At 44.9% G+C, this 18,352-nt stretch overlaps 1 protein-coding gene across 2 annotated transcripts in view; it reads left to right on the forward strand.

The window, feature by feature from the left end:
• The first annotated feature begins 717 nt into the window (after positions 1 to 717).
• Positions 718 to 18,352, forward strand: part of LOC118385747 (sodium channel subunit beta-4-like) — a 25,554-nt gene continuing 7,919 nt past the window's right edge. Inside the window, exons 1-4 of one of the 2 annotated variants that reach the window (XM_035772953.2) lie at positions 718 to 918; positions 1,312 to 1,503; positions 17,785 to 17,948; positions 18,197 to 18,352. The exon at positions 18,197 to 18,352 is cut by the window's right edge and continues 64 nt beyond it. In XM_035772953.2, the coding sequence (XP_035628846.1) occupies positions 1,410 to 1,503; positions 17,785 to 17,948; positions 18,197 to 18,352 (414 nt within the window). In that variant the 5' untranslated portion in view covers positions 718 to 918; positions 1,312 to 1,409. Of the gene's footprint in view, positions 1,504 to 17,784; positions 17,949 to 18,196 lie in introns of both variants that reach the window. The other variant, XM_035772956.2, reaches the window with a different exon arrangement.

Below are 18,352 nucleotides of genomic sequence, written 5' to 3' on the forward strand. Positions count from 1 at the left end.
GCAACTGTTTGGCATCTGACCGTAAGGTGCTACAGAGGGTAGTGTGTATGGCGCAGTACATCACCGGGGCCAAGCTTCTTGACATCCAGGACCTATATACTAGGCGATGTCAGAGAATGGCCCAAAAATAGACTGTTCTCTCTGTTAGCACATGGCAATGGAACCAGAGTACAGGACCAAAAGGCTCCTTAACAGCTTCTACCCCCAAGCCATAAGACTGCTGAACAATTAGTCAAATGGTCACCCCCCCACCCCTTTGTTTTTGTCTATGCATTATCACTACACATTACCTCAACTAACCTGTACCCCCCCACATTGGCTCGGTACCAGTACCCCCTGTATATAGCCTCGTTATTGTTATGTCATTTTCTTGTTACTTTTTTATTTGATTTGATTTCTTTTTAAAATGTTCTGTTTAGAAATGTTACAATTTTGAAATGTGACTTTAGTAACAATATTTTGATATCTTGATATTTTGAACTTTGTTGTTGATTAAGTGCTTGTACGCATTTCACGGGTACAGTGGTAGACAGGGTGGATTCCAGGACCCTCCAGTGCAGGGCTGAACCCAGCACTGTGTGTGAGATAGCCCCCAGATGCAATCAGCCTGAAGGTCCCCCCCTTCTACTCCTCCCCTCTCCCCTCCGTCCCCCTCCCCTCTTTCCCTCTCGCTCTGTCCTCCATGACTCTTCCGCAGTGGCTCCCCCTCCCCACTCATATGTCCCTGTGCCGGCTAGGGAGACACATACTGCCTGCCTGCTGCCTGCAGCATTTGTGCCTGAGCTCCAGGCTCTGCTGTCCCCTCCGCTCCCTCCCCCCGCATGCAGCTCTCCATCAGAGGGAACGATGACATCCTCTCTCCCCTGACTGCCTCCGACTGCTCCACAGCTCTGCGGTGCAGACGCTCGCTCTCTCTGAGTGAGTTTTTTTCCCTCCCCTCTGCCTGGTCTAGCTCTCAGGCTGTGGGATTCAGTGGATAATCAGTGTGTCGGCGAGCAAGAGTGAGGGACTGAAGCAAAGAGAGAGAGAGAAAGCCTGGATCAGGTGCAGCAGCCTTGACTTTGTCTGTCTCTTTCTGTCTGTTTTCTGCCTGGCACATACAGACGTGTAGACAGAACTCATAATTCAGCAATTAGCCTTCCTTCACCCTCTTTCTCCTCCTCTGGGACTCATCGCAAAGAAGGAGAGAAGAGGAGGGAGACACTCATCGCAGGACTTTGCAGAGTGACAAGTATTTATTTTATTTTTTTTGCTCGCTCTGCGTCCTACTTTGCCCTACTCCTCCCCTCTATCCCACCCTGCTTGCGCCAGCCAACACGCACCCGCACACCCAGAGTGCGTATCCAGGGGCAGACAGACAGATAAACAGACGGACGGACGGACGGATAAACAGACGGACGCAGTAGGATATGGAGTCCAAAGGAAGCGGCAGGTTCTCTATGTCCAGGTGTTTGAGCTCAGGAGACACCGTCCACGCCAGTGTTGTCGTCACACTTCTGCTCGGTGAGTCCAAGAGCTGACTTTATACTGCCATTTTTCCTCTCCTCTCCTTTAACCCTCTCTCTCTCTCTCTCTCTAACTCTCCCTTGCTCTCTCTCTCTCTCTCTCTGCACCCGTCTTCCTCCATCTACCCCTGGGGTGCCAGCCAAATCACTACAGTTCCTGCCGAGCTTGCAGAAATGTGTCCGACGCCGGCAGACAGGGTTGCATACTTATTGCTTGTAAGCCATGGGGTTTATTTGGATACATGGCTCCTGCTTTTCTATATTGGGAGACTCTGAGTCGTGTGTTTTAGCCACGCCGGGGCAGCGAGAGCTGGTTCTTTGCTATTTTACAGTTCACTAAGGGAGTGAGTGGAGGGCATCAATTTGAGCTATCCTTGCGTAGATTCTGAGTCATTAAGAAGATGCTGGTAACAATGGATCCTGTTTAGGGAAAGTGGAATTATGGGCACTGCCAGTGGACCTGCCAAGTCAATGAGTATGTCCATGTCCAATATTTACATATTTTGCCATGCTTTAGGGGGGGAATGGAGAGAATGATCCATGGGACAAGACAATATACATCTAGATGAGGCAGTGGGATGGAAGATGTCATGTGAGGAACACAGTTTAGTTGTCAAAAGATAGCCCTTTACACTGTCTTCCCATCAGAGGATCTAGTGATGCAGATTCTACTGCACACTTCATTCTGCCACGCTACATTTACACATGCCACTTAATCAGGGACATATTTAACTCGTACAGCTGATGAGATGAATCGTATGGTGTTAATACAGGGAGGGAAGTGTGTCGGAATGTACGGAGGAATATCATGTTTTGTATTTATCGATTTTGGGGGAAACATATTTAATATATAAATAAAAAGTCTGATAATGAGCAGGTTGGATCAATAACTACTCAAAATCACAGGATATGCGTGTATTATCATTCTCCACAGTCTTCTTCCTGCTATGCTATGTTTTGTACAGACTAGTGTGACCACTAAGAATGGTCCAATAACCACATGGTACCCATATTTAAATATCTGGGTGATATCTGGGTGACAAATTGCTGTAATATATAGATTAGCTTTGTAGTAGAATACCTGACAGCCAGATATTGTATCATATTCCATATTGTTTTAACATATAGTGCAGTATAATGCACAATAACACAGTATAGTTACTCAAGCTTTAGACAAACTATGCCCTATGTATTGGAGAATCCACACATGATCATGTCAGTTTGCTATCGCTAATTGTTAGCCCGTACTGTAATATGGACACAATTATTCGTGGGATAACTTAAGACTCCTCAGCATCTTTTGAGGTGAGTGCCTTTTTGGTACCGACGCCAATCCAGCATCAAATAAGAACAAGATCACAAGATTACACAAAACATCTTAAAACATGTTTACGAGTCTAAATTAGCATACGATTCTAAAGAGGCCGACACAGCAGAGAGCTACCGATAATAAATAGGCTTTTTTCAAATTTCTTTGAGATGGAATCTGACATGATATTAGATTAAGACATACCTGATAAGTAGCATATTTTGCCTGCGTGTATGACTCAGCCTGTTGTCTCTGAATTCTCATCCTTGGCTCTGCGTCAAGGTGAAGTACAGGTATTTTTTCTACAGCTGGGGGGCGAAGGGTTAATGTGCATGCCCATATATATCCCCCAAGCGTACAGTGGAGGGTTTAACCTCCAATAAAATGAGTGGGGTTCACATATCGACCAACCAGGCCTAAGACAAGCCAACACCCCCTCCATCAGAGACCCCGGAAGGATCTTTAATGTTGCTGGAACGTTTGTGCGACCAAAATGTTCCCATATAAAGGCCCGGCAGTTATATCATTAGATCCTATGGTCGTTCTACATTAGCAGAGTTGAGACTGTTAAGACTACAGTATGAGAGATGTTAGCTGTGAGACTTCACATCAGGTGATGGACAGAAGGTCAGGGAATTACGATGTTTTAGTTGCACATTAGGATGTAGCCAGGCAAACATCCAATATAAGGCTTAAAGATGCAATGTCAAACGTTGGTATAATTTCAGCCAGTAGTTTTGAAAGTGGTGCTCACGAGACAAATGCGGTCCCCATTGTTTTGTATACTACGTCATCCAATTCTGTACAATGTTATCCCATTGGTACGATATGTTACTTGCTGCATTTTCAACAAAGAAAATATTGCAATTTGTATGATATGTTACAAATTTGTTGTGCTTAAAGATGCAATATGTAACTTTTTGACTAACCTGACCAAATGTACATACAAATGCGAATTACAGTGGATATATCTGTCATTCTCATTGAAAGAAAGTCTGAGAAGTGGTAGATCTGTTCTGTGTGCCCTATTTCTATGCTCCTCGTTCTAAAGTTTCATAATTGAGTCTTTTACATTTGGTTTTGTACATCAGCTTCAAACAGCTGAAAATGAAATATTTTGTGGTTATTGAAAATATAGATATATATACACCGGTTTAGATAGTACAATGATTCTCTACATTCTGAATTCTTATTCTGTTACGTAAACTGAAATTAAGCAAACTATTTTCTTTTCTTTTTGCAACTAGGAAATGGCAGAGCAATTTCTGCACCTTTACTAAGGGCTGTGCAGTCCTGATGAAAAACCAAGCCCCTTCTCGTCTGTTTGTGCTTGAAGGGAGCAGGCGTGAAATGGCCAATATTTGTTCTGGCATTATTCATCTATTTTTCCTGTAAGTCTAATGGAGGAAAACTGCTTGTACGACACACAGGAACTCTCACCCTCAGCAAGACAAAATGGGTAATCAACGTAGGGGAGAGTGGGCTAAGTTGAGACATCTTTACTATGTCAAGTAAATATAGTATTCTTTGTAACAAAGATATCTACATATATTTCAGGACGTTGCGTATCCCTGGAAATAATCAGAATTTATGTAAACATAACAGTTTTGAAAACATAGCTTGTCCAAAAAAAAGTGGTCTCTTGGCACAACTTACCCCGTGGAGTAAGTTGAGAATAGGGACAGGTCAAGTTGAGCATAGGGACAGGACAAGTTGAGCATAGGGACAGGACAAGTTGAGCTGCGTTGGGGTAAGTGGGTGTTGGTGTCCTGTGACAGTGGGTGATGGTGCTGGTAGGTCAAAGTTGAATTCATGGAATGGAGGGATGTTATATTGTATATCTTAAATGTATGACTACATTCATATATAGATCTCTCTGTTCAATATCACATACCCTTCCATTTATTGACCAGTCGTCTGGGACAGGGATGTTGTTTCAATGTGCATATTCGTGGGCAAGTAGTCAAGGCTTCTAAGCCCATCCGACTGGGCACACACTGGATGAATCAACGTTGTTTCCATGTCATTTCAATGACATTAAGATGAACCATCGTGGATTTCAGGACTGTGCTCAGTGGGATGAAACTGGTCTGCAAAATTATTGATATGTTTAGCAAGCTCAGACTCCATGTTATCAGATGGGATGGCGTATCGCTGCAGAATGCTGGTTAAGTGTGCCTTGAATTCTAAATAAATCCCTGACAGTGTCACCAGCAAAGCACCCCCACACCAATATATTTTGATTTGTTTTACACTCTTTGGGTTATTACATTATTCCATATGTGTTATTTCATAGTGTTGATGTCATTCGATATTATTCTACAATGTAGAAAAACCCTTGAATGAGTAGGTGTGTCTAAACTTTTGACTGGTATTTGTGCATATTTTTTCATTTTTTTCCAATGTACTTCTTCAGTGTCATTCAATCTATTTTTTCATCATGTGTTGCTGCTTCAAATGATTTCTTCCCTTCTCTTGTTTCCTTGGCTGTTCTCTCATGAACCTCAAGGGGGGCTAAACCACTACTTGTTTTACATGTGCATGCACAGGGCACGATGGTGTCTACTCTGTAACAATAAAACATGCATCTTGAGTTCATGTGCATGACACATTGGAAAAATACTATGCATATTATGCATAGAACTGACTAAATGTAATTATCATTTGTATGGGGTTTGTGGCCATTGGCTCAACTTGCCCCATGGCCATTAGCTCAAGCTGAGCACTTTCATGCTTTATTTCGGACCACCTCTTGTAGCTTATACAGACCCCGACTAATGCATAAAACAATCTTAAAACAACCTACTTTGGTTAAGATACAGTACTCGCATCCTAAAACCTATGACACAGTGCACTCATTTGAGTTTGTGACAGACTGAAAAACAGCTTTTATCTCCAGGCCATCAGACTGGTACCACTCGGGACTCTACCCTGCACCTTAGAGGCTCGTTGAACACGGGTCTTTTTAATACTGTTTACAAACTGCTCTACCCACTTCATATGTATATACTGTATTCTGGTCAAGGCACATCCCATATAACTACTGCTGTGCACACCTTTTCTATTCATATACGGTCTATACATACCATCATATACATATATATTTATATTCCGGACTCTGGCATTGCTCATATTGATATTTCTTAATTAATCTATATATATATATATAACTTTGACCATTACCAAGGCTTTGAACTGCTGGAGGGGTAGTGATGCTGTATCTCTGAAAGAGACATGTAAACTACCCCGGTGGATATCTGTTGGATATGTGCTGTTTAGCTAAAAATACAGATGATTTTAAGCCGTTTAAGTCATGTACACACACATGACATCCTATAAATACCCACGGTGTATAGTGTCATGACTTGACTTTAACATTCATCTGTATATTTATATAATCAACAACTATGTTTCATTTTTACCTGATTAAAATTATCATGTAACAATTAACTATTCAGATTTGGGGCACCACGAGAGTGGTTCTTTAAATAGTTACCATCACCCGAATGAAACTCTAAAAGGTCTTTACTTATCAATCTATAAACAGTCAACGTATTAATCATAACCTCGTATCACACCATCATTCGGAACAGTCATAACCTCCTTGCATTTGCAAAAAACCGAGCCTTACTATGATTCAGTACTACACAAATTGGTTTAAGAATGTATTTACTAGCTAATTAAATGGTAACACAGGATAAACATACACACTTAATATGTTAAAAAAAGGTCCCTAGTGGAATGACACAACATGGCTGCTTGTTACAAAAGAGATGGAGGGGGTGTGGGGGGGGGGCAGAGAGGGACAATGACAATTAACATTGGTACATTTAGAAACTACTCTCACTTACAGTAATCATATACTTTGCACATGAACCGCAGCCCTCTTTGGGTAAGAAATCATGAATGTATTTACATGAAATGTCTTGGTTTTCTGTATTTCTCTCAGTGGACAGGGCCACCTTGGAAAGGGAGTTGGACCTTTTCGCTTATAATGCTCTGATTGTTCAAAATGGTTCTGGCAAGTTTCATACTGTTGTCCTTTTTTATAGTTGTCTGTTATCTGGTGACTTGTCATGTAGTCCTGAACAGAACTACAGAGTTGATTTTCCTTCCATCTGCTCCTTGAGTTGCTGCTTTGAAGATAGGCTAACCAGCCAGGTCGATGGTAGAGTAATACACTGGTTTGAGTAGAGTAGTAGGATGGTCCTACTTAAATTTGCTTTGGTATTTACATTACTTAGGGCAGCTAATCAGCCGTACCAGTGATTGTCCTGGAGGTGAGTTTATCATCTCTACCTCGTGTTGAGATTCAAAGTTCAGACCCCTTTAAACGTGCAGCTGCAGCTTGACGTCTCTCAGGTCTGGTATGTTCGGGGGATAACATGACAACACAGCATAGTAGTAACACAACATGACAACAACATGACAAAACACACATCACGACAAGAGAGACACCACAACACTACATAAAGAGAGCCGTAAGACAACAACATAGCATGGCAGCAACACATGACAACACAGCATGGTAGCAACACAACATTAATACTTTAATACTTTTAAAGTAACATTATATAACACAGGGGGGTCCTTCTCTCTTCCTAGCTGAACCTGTCCTCTTAGCCACACTATAAATAAAGGGTATGGCCTTTTTCAGAGGTTATTTGGTATGGCTTGTGATGTTGGCTTGTTATGTTGTGAACAGAGATGGCATTGGGAAGAAATCAATTTCCTGCAAATCCACCACAACACATCCCATTCATTGTGGATGTGATGCTAAAGCCTTTAGGCATAGTATTATTTATCATGTATGACGTAACTCTGTATAGCCATGAATAAATAGCATGTAGGGTATCACACAGAGCTGAAACAACCGGTGCACAACAACATTCCCAGCCAGCAGCAGTGAATGTTAAACACTTAGTTCAGCAGCAGTGAATGTTAAACACTTAGCTCAGCAGCAGTGAATGTTAAACACTTAGCTCAGCAGAAGTGAATGTTAAACACTTAGCTCAGCAGAAGTGAATGTTAAACACTTAGTTCAGCAGCAGTGAATGTTAAACACTTAGTTCAGCAGCAGTGAATGTTAAACACTTAGCTCAGCAGCAGTGAATGTTAAACACTTAGTTCAGCAGCAGTGAATGTTAAACACTTAGCTCAGCAGCAGTGAATGTTAAACACTTAGCTCAGCAGCAGTGAATGTTAAACACTTAGCTCAGCAGAAGTGAATGTTAAACACTTAGTTCAGCAGCAGTGAATGTTAAACACTTAGCTCAGCAGAAGTGAATGTTAAACACTTAGCTCAGCAGAAGTGAATGTTAAACACTTAGCTCAGCAGAAGTAGACGAAGTGGCTGGGACCAAGGAGACGAGATCATGTATTATTGTCAGAGTGTGAATGGGATTAGAGGGATGCCCCTGTCTCCCTCTGCATCTCCCTCTCCCTCTGGCTCGATTACCTGACCAACAGTCTGGTCTCAGAGACACCAACACCGTACGCGTGGACACTGGTTGAGCTTTAGTTGACTCGTTGACCTTTTACCATGAACGTGTTTGTCTCCAGTGACAAAGTTCAACTTTGCCTTTTTAATGTCCAGACGGTCTTATTCTTCAAACGTGTGTGTGTGTGTGTGTGTGTGTGTGTGTGTGTGTGTGTGTGTGTGTGTGTGTGTGTGTGTGTGTGTGTGTGTGTGTGTGTGTGTGTGTGTGTGTGTGTGTGTGTGTGTGTGTGTGTGTGTGTGTGTGTGTGTGGGTGGGTGTGTGTGTGTGTGCGCGCGTGTGAGTGCGTGAGTGCAATGTGTACGTTAACACGTGTGTGTAGATTTGTGTTTGCATGTAAAGTGCTGCGGCACGTGCACTTAATTATCACCGTGTGTGTTATGGATGGGGCACACTGTCCTGGTTATGAGCACATTGTCCTGGTTATGAGCACACTGTCCTGGTTATGGGCACACTGTCCTGGTTATGAGCACACTGTCCTGGTTATGAGCACACTGTCCTGGTTATGGGCACACTGTCCTGGTTATGGGCACACTGTCCTGGTTATGAGCACACTGTCCTGGTTATGAGCACACTGTCCTGGTCATGAGCACACTGTCCTGGTTATGAGCACACTGTCATGGTTATGAGCACACTGTCCTGGTTATGAGCAAACTGTCCTGGTTATGAGCACACTGTCCTGGTTATGGGCACACTGTCCTGGTTATGGGCACACTGTCCTGGTTATGAGCACACTGTCCTGGTTATGAGCACACTGTCCTGGTTATGAGCACACTGTCCTGGTCATGAGCACACTGTCCTGGTTATGAGCACACTGTCCTGGTTATGGGCACACTGTCCTGGTTATGGGCACACTGTCCTGGTTATGAGCACACTGTCCTGGTTATGAGCACACTGTCCTGGTTATGGGCACACTGTCCTGGTTATGAGCACACTGTCCTGGTTATGAGCACACTGTCCTGGTTATGAGCACACTGTCCTGGTTATGAGCACACTGTCCTGGTTATGAGCTCGTGACATCCTGTTGATCCACAGATTAGTCTGGACTGAGCCACAATCATGGGGAGGGCCGGCAGCACCAGCTGCCCTGGTGTTCATAACCATACTCGTCTTAAGCTGGTCTGTGCCCCTGCCAATACCAGCACCCACACCCCGGGCTGATGTCATTTCCTCTTCAGACACGCGCCACTCTTTCAGGCCGAATAGTTGTTACAGCCCGGCCAATACCGTAAGAATTCCCCCTTCCCCCACTCGCAGAAACACATGTGCACACACACACACACACACAAACACACCCAGAGTGAGAGCGAGAGACACGCAGTTTTGAATGTCATCAACCCTCACCCACATACAGATCTACTGATCTACTCCCCAGAGCTACATAACTCCACTGGCCACACACGGACACTCAGCACTCCTCCCCTGTGTGCAATTACCGCACCGTGCTGACGGCCTGTACATAGCAACGTGTTGTAATACTAACACCACGCACTGGCATTGTTTGCGACATGAATCTACATGGATTGTAAACATGTAATGATAGACTCCTTGCTGTGGTCCGTGGTTGTAATGTTAGACTGACAAACTGCAGTGGCATTTGTTTTTGCATTGCACACCTGCTGAAGTGATGGTTTGAATTGCTGTACTAAAATCATAGGTGGTTGGGCCATTTAGATTTACTGGAGGTGTAACGGGGTGCGTACTGGCGGCAGAGAAGTCAGGCGCAGGAGAGCGGAAACTGATTTACAACGGTGTCGTTTAATCAACATAAAACCACCGTCAACAGAACAAAACATGAAATGGGTCAAACAAAACTCAGTAATCACCAGCATACCGTTGCACAAGCACTACATAAAACAATTCCAAACAAGGACGTGGGGGGGGGGAACAGAGGGTTAAATACACAACATGTAATTGATGGAATTGGAAGCAGGTGTGATAGAAGACAAGACAAAACCACTGGAAAAACGAAAAGTGGGTCGGCGATGGCTAGAAAGGCGGTGACGCCGAACGCCGCCCGAACAAGGAGAGGGACCAACTTTGTGTCTGTCGAGGTTATGAGGGAATATTTGATGACATCATGAATTAAGGTACCTTGGGAGAATAGGGTTGATTAGGAAAAAATGAAAACTAGGACTGCATCAAGCGTTTTTCTTGGATATTTCCTCAAATAAAAAACAGTCCAAATGAACCAGAAAGCAAGTTCCGTTTTTTATTTTGTACGAAATGTACGTTCTAGTAAATCGTCCAGGGATTTCCCATATAGGTTGCAAGGGAAATGAGTTATGGCTGTAAATTGAGAGCCTAAATACAGCACATGAAAAGTTTACACCAAAAGGTCAGCACAAAGGAGTTGATTGTTTTAATGAATTCCCATCCCCTGGGTTGGAGGATGCATGCTCTGGTACGTGGGTCTATTGTGAACTTGAATTCTTGTGTGTTCCTGTTTTCAAATAAGTTGAAAGGTGCCTCACACAGTCTGTAATAGTCCCCCTGCAATTGGAAACCATTTCAAAAGATAATGACTAAGGGCTGATGTGCTCAACAAAAACTCGTAGGAAAATGATCTCCGTCTTTGGCATCCCAGGCCATTATGCTCCGCTTTCAGTGTTTTATCGTTACGTTAGACCACAGGTAAAGGTAGACAATAGTTCAAAATCCGCCAAGACTCACATATACTGGGAAAAGAAGATGCCGTCTTTCAGAGAAATCCAAATTCTGTTCTGTTCTAATAGGGGTCCGTTGTCATTATGTGGTGTTGCTGTTGAGGTGAGTCGTGTTTCTCTTGAGAGGGTTGGAGGGTTCAGCTAAAAGGACACTGGATACCTCTAGCATACGCGTGTTTCCATGTTTGTTCGTTTTTTCCCCCTCCAAAACAACCTTTCCTTGGCTTTCTCCAGTGTTGCTGAAGCAACGTTACTGAAGTGTCAAAGACCCCAGCCACCCCAGTCATAGACTGTTCTCTCTACCACCGGATGGATTTCCATATGCAATAGAGCAACCTACATCTGTAGTCACCAAGTGGAGGGCTCATGGGACCAGATGGATAACCAAGCGCCAGGCTAAGGCCACGCGGCCACTAGTAAACGCACACGGAGAGGAAGATGGAGGAAGAGAAATTGAATGAGAGAAGGGTCAACTCAGTGAAGAGGTAGGAACGTGAAGAGGGACGGAGAGAATACAGAAATAGATGTATTTTACCGGCGCTTAGTTACATTAGGAGCTCCCATGAAAGAAGGGATGAGTTAAAGTTTGAGTGGAAATAGAGAGTCTTCCCCAATGTCTGACGCAGCCTGTAGAGACAAGTGGTGGCGGGCCTGTAATGAAGAGGAGAGAGAGACGAGAGGAGAGGGGAGAGCCAAGGGCAGATTCATTATTAACCAACTCTTGAGTTTTTAGTGCAATGAAGGGATGTACAGGGCAGAGGTGAGGAGAGGAGGAATAGTTAGCGAGAGATTCTGAGTGATGGTGGAGGTAAAAGAGGCAGGGGCGGCGGAATGGTTTAGATGGGGAAGAGAGGGACAGGGACGGGGGGGAGTAAGACTACACAACTAAGAACGATAGAAGGAAGATAGCTAAGTAACTGTGAACTGGGCTGTGTTCTTTCTGTTATTTGTTTTCTGTTCTTTCTGAAATGCATCACTCCAACGACCACTTCCTGGGTTCTGGTACAGGCAGTTCAGATGGGGATGTTTTGAAGAAGGGTGCCCTTTCTCTGTTCCCAACTCCCTTGGCATAGAAATTACAACAGCAGTTTGAATGGAGCATCTGACAGGGAGTTCCAGGCCAGCAGTCACTTTACATTAGTGATCAATCCCCGGACGAGATGAAAATGGCAAAAGGATGAGATTAGGAATATAATCCAGCCTTGTCCCCACACAAACCACTGTCTCTGTCGCTCATTTTAGGATCACAACTGATCTAACTTTAGCGACTGGTGTATCCCCTTGGTCATCGGATGTGTGTGTTTGTGTGTGTGTGTGTTGTGTGTGTGTGTGTGGGGGGGGTTGAGGACAGCTGTTCTTGATTTAATCTGAGATTAGCATGAGATATCACAGCTGTGATGCATTCACAAGGGCCACTAAAGGAGTCAGGAGAGGACAGGGAGGCTGCCAGTTTGGGTTGCTAGTCTAGACAGATGTAGTTTAGAGGACAAACAAGTAAACACCTCACAGAGATGCAGACAGGTAGGTTTAAGAATTTAGGCACACACACACCCCCCACATGCTTAAAAATGTGCTCAGTTGTGAAATGAGCAGTGCGATAGACACTAGCAAATATCATGTATCAGGTGCGCAGAACCGTTCTTCATTCACTGGATATTACAGTGTTGTACAACGGTAATGTAAAACTCTCAGACTACGGTAACAGCACTGTCATCACAATTGTATGTTGACTGTGTCAACAGAATAAACAGTCTGTCGATTCACAGCTAATCGACGAGGAGTCAAGCCTTCGCAGTAAACACACCGGTCCAACGGCAGCCTGTTTCTCTCTCACTCGTCTGGGCATGTGTGACAAAGTGATTGGAGGTAATATATTTGCCAGGCAGCAGGCAGGCAGTCGAGGCCGGCGAGCAAAAGGGTGTTTCTTTAATTAAAACCACTGAGAGATTAGTTCTGTCCTGCCCTCCTGGGACCCACAACACACACACACGTGACTGACCGGCCATGATGTCCCCAACCTAGCTGGCCCAGCACTGCTGGCATCGTACAGCTTCGAGTGTCGGCCAAACCCTTTGCCTCAGAGTCCGTGAGCCCCCTTGGGCCAAAACCAACACCACCCCAAAACAGTTGCCTATAAATTGTGTAAAGATGAGGAGTGGATGAGCAGAGAGAGAGCAAGGGAGAAGGAGGCAGAGCGAGAAACAGAGTATTTTTGAGCCGCTGCAGCATTACTCTGCTACATTACAGAGAGAGCGTGAGCGAAGTGGATGGAGGGAGGGATATATTGCGACGCTGAAGAGGGAAGTGTGCGTGCGTGCAAGGGTTTGTGTGTACCATATGCCTATGCCCGTGCATCCCTAGAAATGGGTAAGGGAGATAACCCCGGGAAGGCAAAATTGAAATAATGCAAAATAGAGAGCATGGATTGTTTTGCAGGTACCCCTCGCTCATTCTCCTTCTCTCAGTCAGTTCCCTCTCGTTGCTGAACTGTGATTGATGCTCGCGTCTGTCATTCTCGACACTGTCATTCTCAGCCACAGCGGCCCAGTAAAAAGCACAATCTGTCAAGATCTGACAGTGGATTGGGTGGGTATAAACTATATGCCAATTAGCGCCAACTAGCTCTCTTAGGTGGAATTCACACCATATTGATTACACAATGCAGATTACAGGGTTAGATTTCCGATGCAATATAAATATGACCGAGACTATTTGGACTGAAGTGGCTAGAGGTTAGGGACTAGGGACAAGGAGCTAGTGTCATGTCCGTTGCAAGGAGGAGATCAAGGCGCAGCGTGGTAAGCGTACATTCTTAATTTATTAAACAAATGCAACACTGAACAAACGTGCCGCTATACAAAACGAGTGCTGACAGGCAACTACAGATAGACAAGAACCCACGAAATACCCAAGGGAATATGGCTACCTAAATATGGTCCCCAATCAGAGACAATGATAAACAGCTGCCTCTGATTGGGAACCAATTCAGGCCACCATAGACATAAAATAAACCTAGACTTACAAGAAAGCTAGATATACAAAACCCCTAGACAAGTAAAAATAACATACCCACCCTAGTCACAGATTGGTAACAGATAATTCTAACAGATAATTCTGTTCCAATTTCAGATTTGAAAAGCAGGGAAGTAGACCAATATGTTATACCCTCAATTGTTGTCTAAGTTGTTGGCAAAGTGGTCAGAGTAGATGATTTGTGTCAAAAGTTGCATTGACAGTGAATGGAATGTCGAAAATGATCTCTTGAAAGTGGATGGAGGACAAAAAAAAGACACAAAGTATGAAAAAAGTATGAAATATATCAAGAAGTTGGATACAAGTGTAATGAATACTCAGGGAGAAAAATGTGTAGATTTACACGCAGAGCGCGGCAGATGTTTATTAAGCCTTCGCAGAAGGCCGGAATCGTGGTCGCAGGCAATGGTCAAACACAGGCAGGCAATGGTCAAACACAGGCAGGCAGTCAAACACAGGCAGGCAATGGTCAAACACAGGCAGGCAATGGTCAAACACAGGCAGGCAATGGTCAAACACAGGCAGGCAATGGTCAAACACAGGCAGGCAATGGTCAAACACAGGCAGGCAGTCAAACACAAATATCTCACAACCATACATACAGAAAAAAACTGAACTAAATAGGGAGCTGATGAGACCAGGTGAGAAACGAACACAGGTGAAATCAATGAACAAAAATGAAAGACAGGGTTTACCTTCCAGAACACAAAGAAACAGGGCTTTGTTCCAGAACACAAAGAAACAGGGCCTCGTTCCAGAACACAAAGAAACAGGGCCTCGTTCCAGAACACAAAGAAACAGGGCCTCGTTCCAGAACACAAAGAAACAGGGCCTCGTTCCAGAACACAAAGAAACAGGGCTTCGTTCCAGAACACAAAGAAACAGGGCTTCGTTCCAGAACACAAAGAAACAGGGCCTCGTTCCAGAACACAAAGAAACAGGGCCTCGTTCCAGAACACAAAGAAACAGGGCCTCGTTCCAGAACACAAAGAAACAGGGCCTCGTTCCAGAACACAAAGAAACAGGGCCTCGTTCCAGAACACAAAGAAACAGGGCCTCGTTCCAGAACACAAAGAAACAGGGCTTCGTTCCAGAACACAAAGAAACAGGGCCGTTGCAGAACACAAAGAAACAGGGCTTCGTTCCAGAACACAAAGAAACAGGGCCTCGTTCCAGAACACAAAGAAACAGGGCCTCGTTCCAGAACACAAAGAAACAGGGCTTCGTTCCAGAACACAAAGAAACAGGGCTTCGTTCCAGAACACAAAGAAACAGGGCTTCGTTCCAGAACACAAAGAAACAGGGCCTCGTTCCAGAACACAAAGAAACAGGGCCTCGTTCCAGAACACAAAGAAACAGGGCTTCGTTCCAGAACACAAAGAAACAGGGCTTTGTTCCAGAACACAAAGAAACAGTTCCAGAACACAAAGAAACAGGGCCTCGTTCCAGAACACAAAGAAACAGGGCCTCGTTCCAGAACACAAAGAAACAGGGCCTCGTTCCAGAACACAAAGAAACAGGGCTTCGTTCCAGAACACAAAGAAACAGGGCCTCGTTCCAGAACACAAAGAAACAGGGCTTCGTTCCAGAACACAAAGGAAAATAACAGGTTGACTAGGAAAAGAAAAGCAGAACCTTACAACAAGCAACACACTCCAGACCAGTCTGCATGTTTTAAAGTTTGAATGACACGTTCTAGCTTAGATGGCGTGAGAGGAGTAGCGTGCTAAAGAAAAAATGATAAGAAGAGGAAGTACGTTGAAGATTTGAAGTGGGGACTCCTGCTTCGCAAGCCCCATGAACTAGCTGAAACGAGCCGTCTGCGTTCACGCTTCGAGTCATTTCTGCTAGCTGTCTGACCGACCAGAGTAACAACAATACACAGCCTGTTGCGTTTTTTTCTCGTGGCGTTGCCAACCCACTAGCCTGGGTACCAGTCTGTTTCTGCTTACATCCCAGTCCTTGCGTCTCATATGCCATGTTTAGAGTGGAATGTTTACAGAAACAGACTGGTACCCAGGCTACCAACCCACCTGTCTATTGGCCGAAATTATTTTCATTGATTCATCATTTCAATTATTTTGGAAAGGGTAATGTTTTATTTAATTTTCACTTTATGCTTATGGTAACGCAGGGGCTCGGCTGAGGTAATTAGCTGATTGGATTGCTTGGTGCTCCTGATCTGATCTATTGCCATGTTGTGCAAGGCTAGTGGGACTGCAGTACTATAGTCTTCAGTCATTTACCGTCCAGAAAACACTCACTCGTACCAGGGTTGGTAACAGGTCCACCCATACACTCGGCACACACACTCACTATTTCTTTCCCAGAATGAAATATTGAGATGGGATTCGAGAGGATTTAAAAATAGCCCCTGTGCAGTCCTCCCAGCGCTGACGCCAAGCCGCGTGGTGAGAATACCACCGCCCGCCATGCTGCAGCGTGCTGCACTGCATAGCCCACAGGACCAGACAGAAAACAACCTGCCTCTTCTCTCTCTCTATCTTTCTCTCTTTCCTCCTCCACTCTCCCTCTTTGTCTCTCCCCCTCTCTCTCTCTCTCTCTCTCTCTCTCTCTGTCCCTCCTCCTGCTCACTCCCACACACACGCATTTCCTCTTTTCCTCTTTCACCTTCCGTCTCTCACTCGCTCTCCCATGAAAACATGTTTGAGTAGGTTACTTGATTTGGATGCAGTAGAATGCAGAGGACTGAAATATTTTGGAGACCACACGGGTGCTTTGACTGGGGGAGGCATGATGACTTATCATGGGCACACACTCAAACACACACACACACACACACTCAAACACACGGGCGCACACACACACACACCACACACACACCACACACACACACACACACACACACACACACACACACACACACACACACACACACACACACACACACACACACACACACACACACACCAGTGTGTCATGTTAAGCAGGTCTATGTTGGCCTAGGTTGACCAGCCAGGTCACCCGTGATACAAGTCAGTATTTGACGTCCATCCATGTCTGAGGACGTCAGGTGATGGCATAGAAACCGACCACTAGGGGGCAACGGTGAGCGCTGTTACCTTCAAGTAGGTTTCGGTTTTGCTAGAGCGTTGTGGGCGGTGATAACGGATTGGTGTACGCATCTGCCTCTTATTCCAAAGGTTGAGATCCAGCAATAAAAAGTTAGGCTTAAAACATTCCTTAACCCTTAACCCTTGACCATTAACCCTTCCTTAACCCTAAGCCTCATTCCTTAACCCTTGATTTCAGAGTTAATGCCTAAACTTCACCTTAAACAACTTCGAAATTTGACTTTTGTGGAACATCGGTGAATATATCATTCTGACGTGAGACTGTGAGAGCTTGTTGAGGTTGACTGCGTGTGTGTGCTGTGCCTTAGTGCCAGCTCCTTGGGTAAGTGATGATAGTAACAACCATTTAACAGCCAGGCCTCTATAAAAATAGCCAGAGATAAGAGAAGACGGTAATGCAAGCTACTGCTGCTGGTGAAAAACAAATGATGTCCTCACACTTTCCCTTCCTTGTTCTCTCTTTCTCTCTCTGTAGAGAATTTACATTTCTGTCTTCCAGTCTGCCACATCATTGGATCCCAAATTGTTTACTTACAAATCTAATCATATTCTCTCTCTCTCTCTCTCTCTCTCTCTCTCTCTCTCTCTCTCTCTCTCTCTCTCTCTCTCTCTCTCTCTCTCTTTCTTTCTTTCTCTTTCTCTCTCTTCTTCCTTCCCTCCCACCTCCGTCCTTTCCAGGAGTATGGTGTGCTTCAGCGCTGGAGGTATCAGTGGGGAAGGTGCCCTTCATGGAGGCAATGAATGGCAGCACGGTGCTGTTACCATGCACCTACTCCAGCTGCATCGGCATCAAGAACCTCTACTTCAACTGGCAATACAACGACAACGGCACCTTCATGAAGGCAAGACACTGACCTAGAGGAGTTATCTCCATCACTAACACCCCCTCAGTGAGCAACTTGACCTCCCGCTCATATCTCAACACCTCTCCCCCTCACCTCTGTTCTCCACCTCTTTCCCCCTCACCTCTGTTCTCCACCTCTTTCCCCCTCTCCTTCTCCCTCCTCTTCTCCCCCTCCCTCTCCCACCTCTTCTCCTCCTCTTCCTCCCCTTCTCCCCTCTCCGTCTCCCCCTCCCTATTCCTCTCCAGCTGTGTGAGGCAGTGATCCCCATAGAAGGTGTGGAACCACGGGTGCAGGTGTACCACGAGCGGATAGAGTTTGTGGGCAGCAGTAAGCACAACAACATCTCCATCCTGCTGTTCAACGTGACCTTCGAGGACGAGGGAGAGTACACCTGTTTCGCC

Source organism: Oncorhynchus keta, chromosome 1, assembly GCF_023373465.1.
Source record: "Oncorhynchus keta strain PuntledgeMale-10-30-2019 chromosome 1, Oket_V2, whole genome shotgun sequence".
NCBI lineage: Eukaryota > Metazoa > Chordata > Actinopteri > Salmoniformes > Salmonidae > Oncorhynchus > Oncorhynchus keta.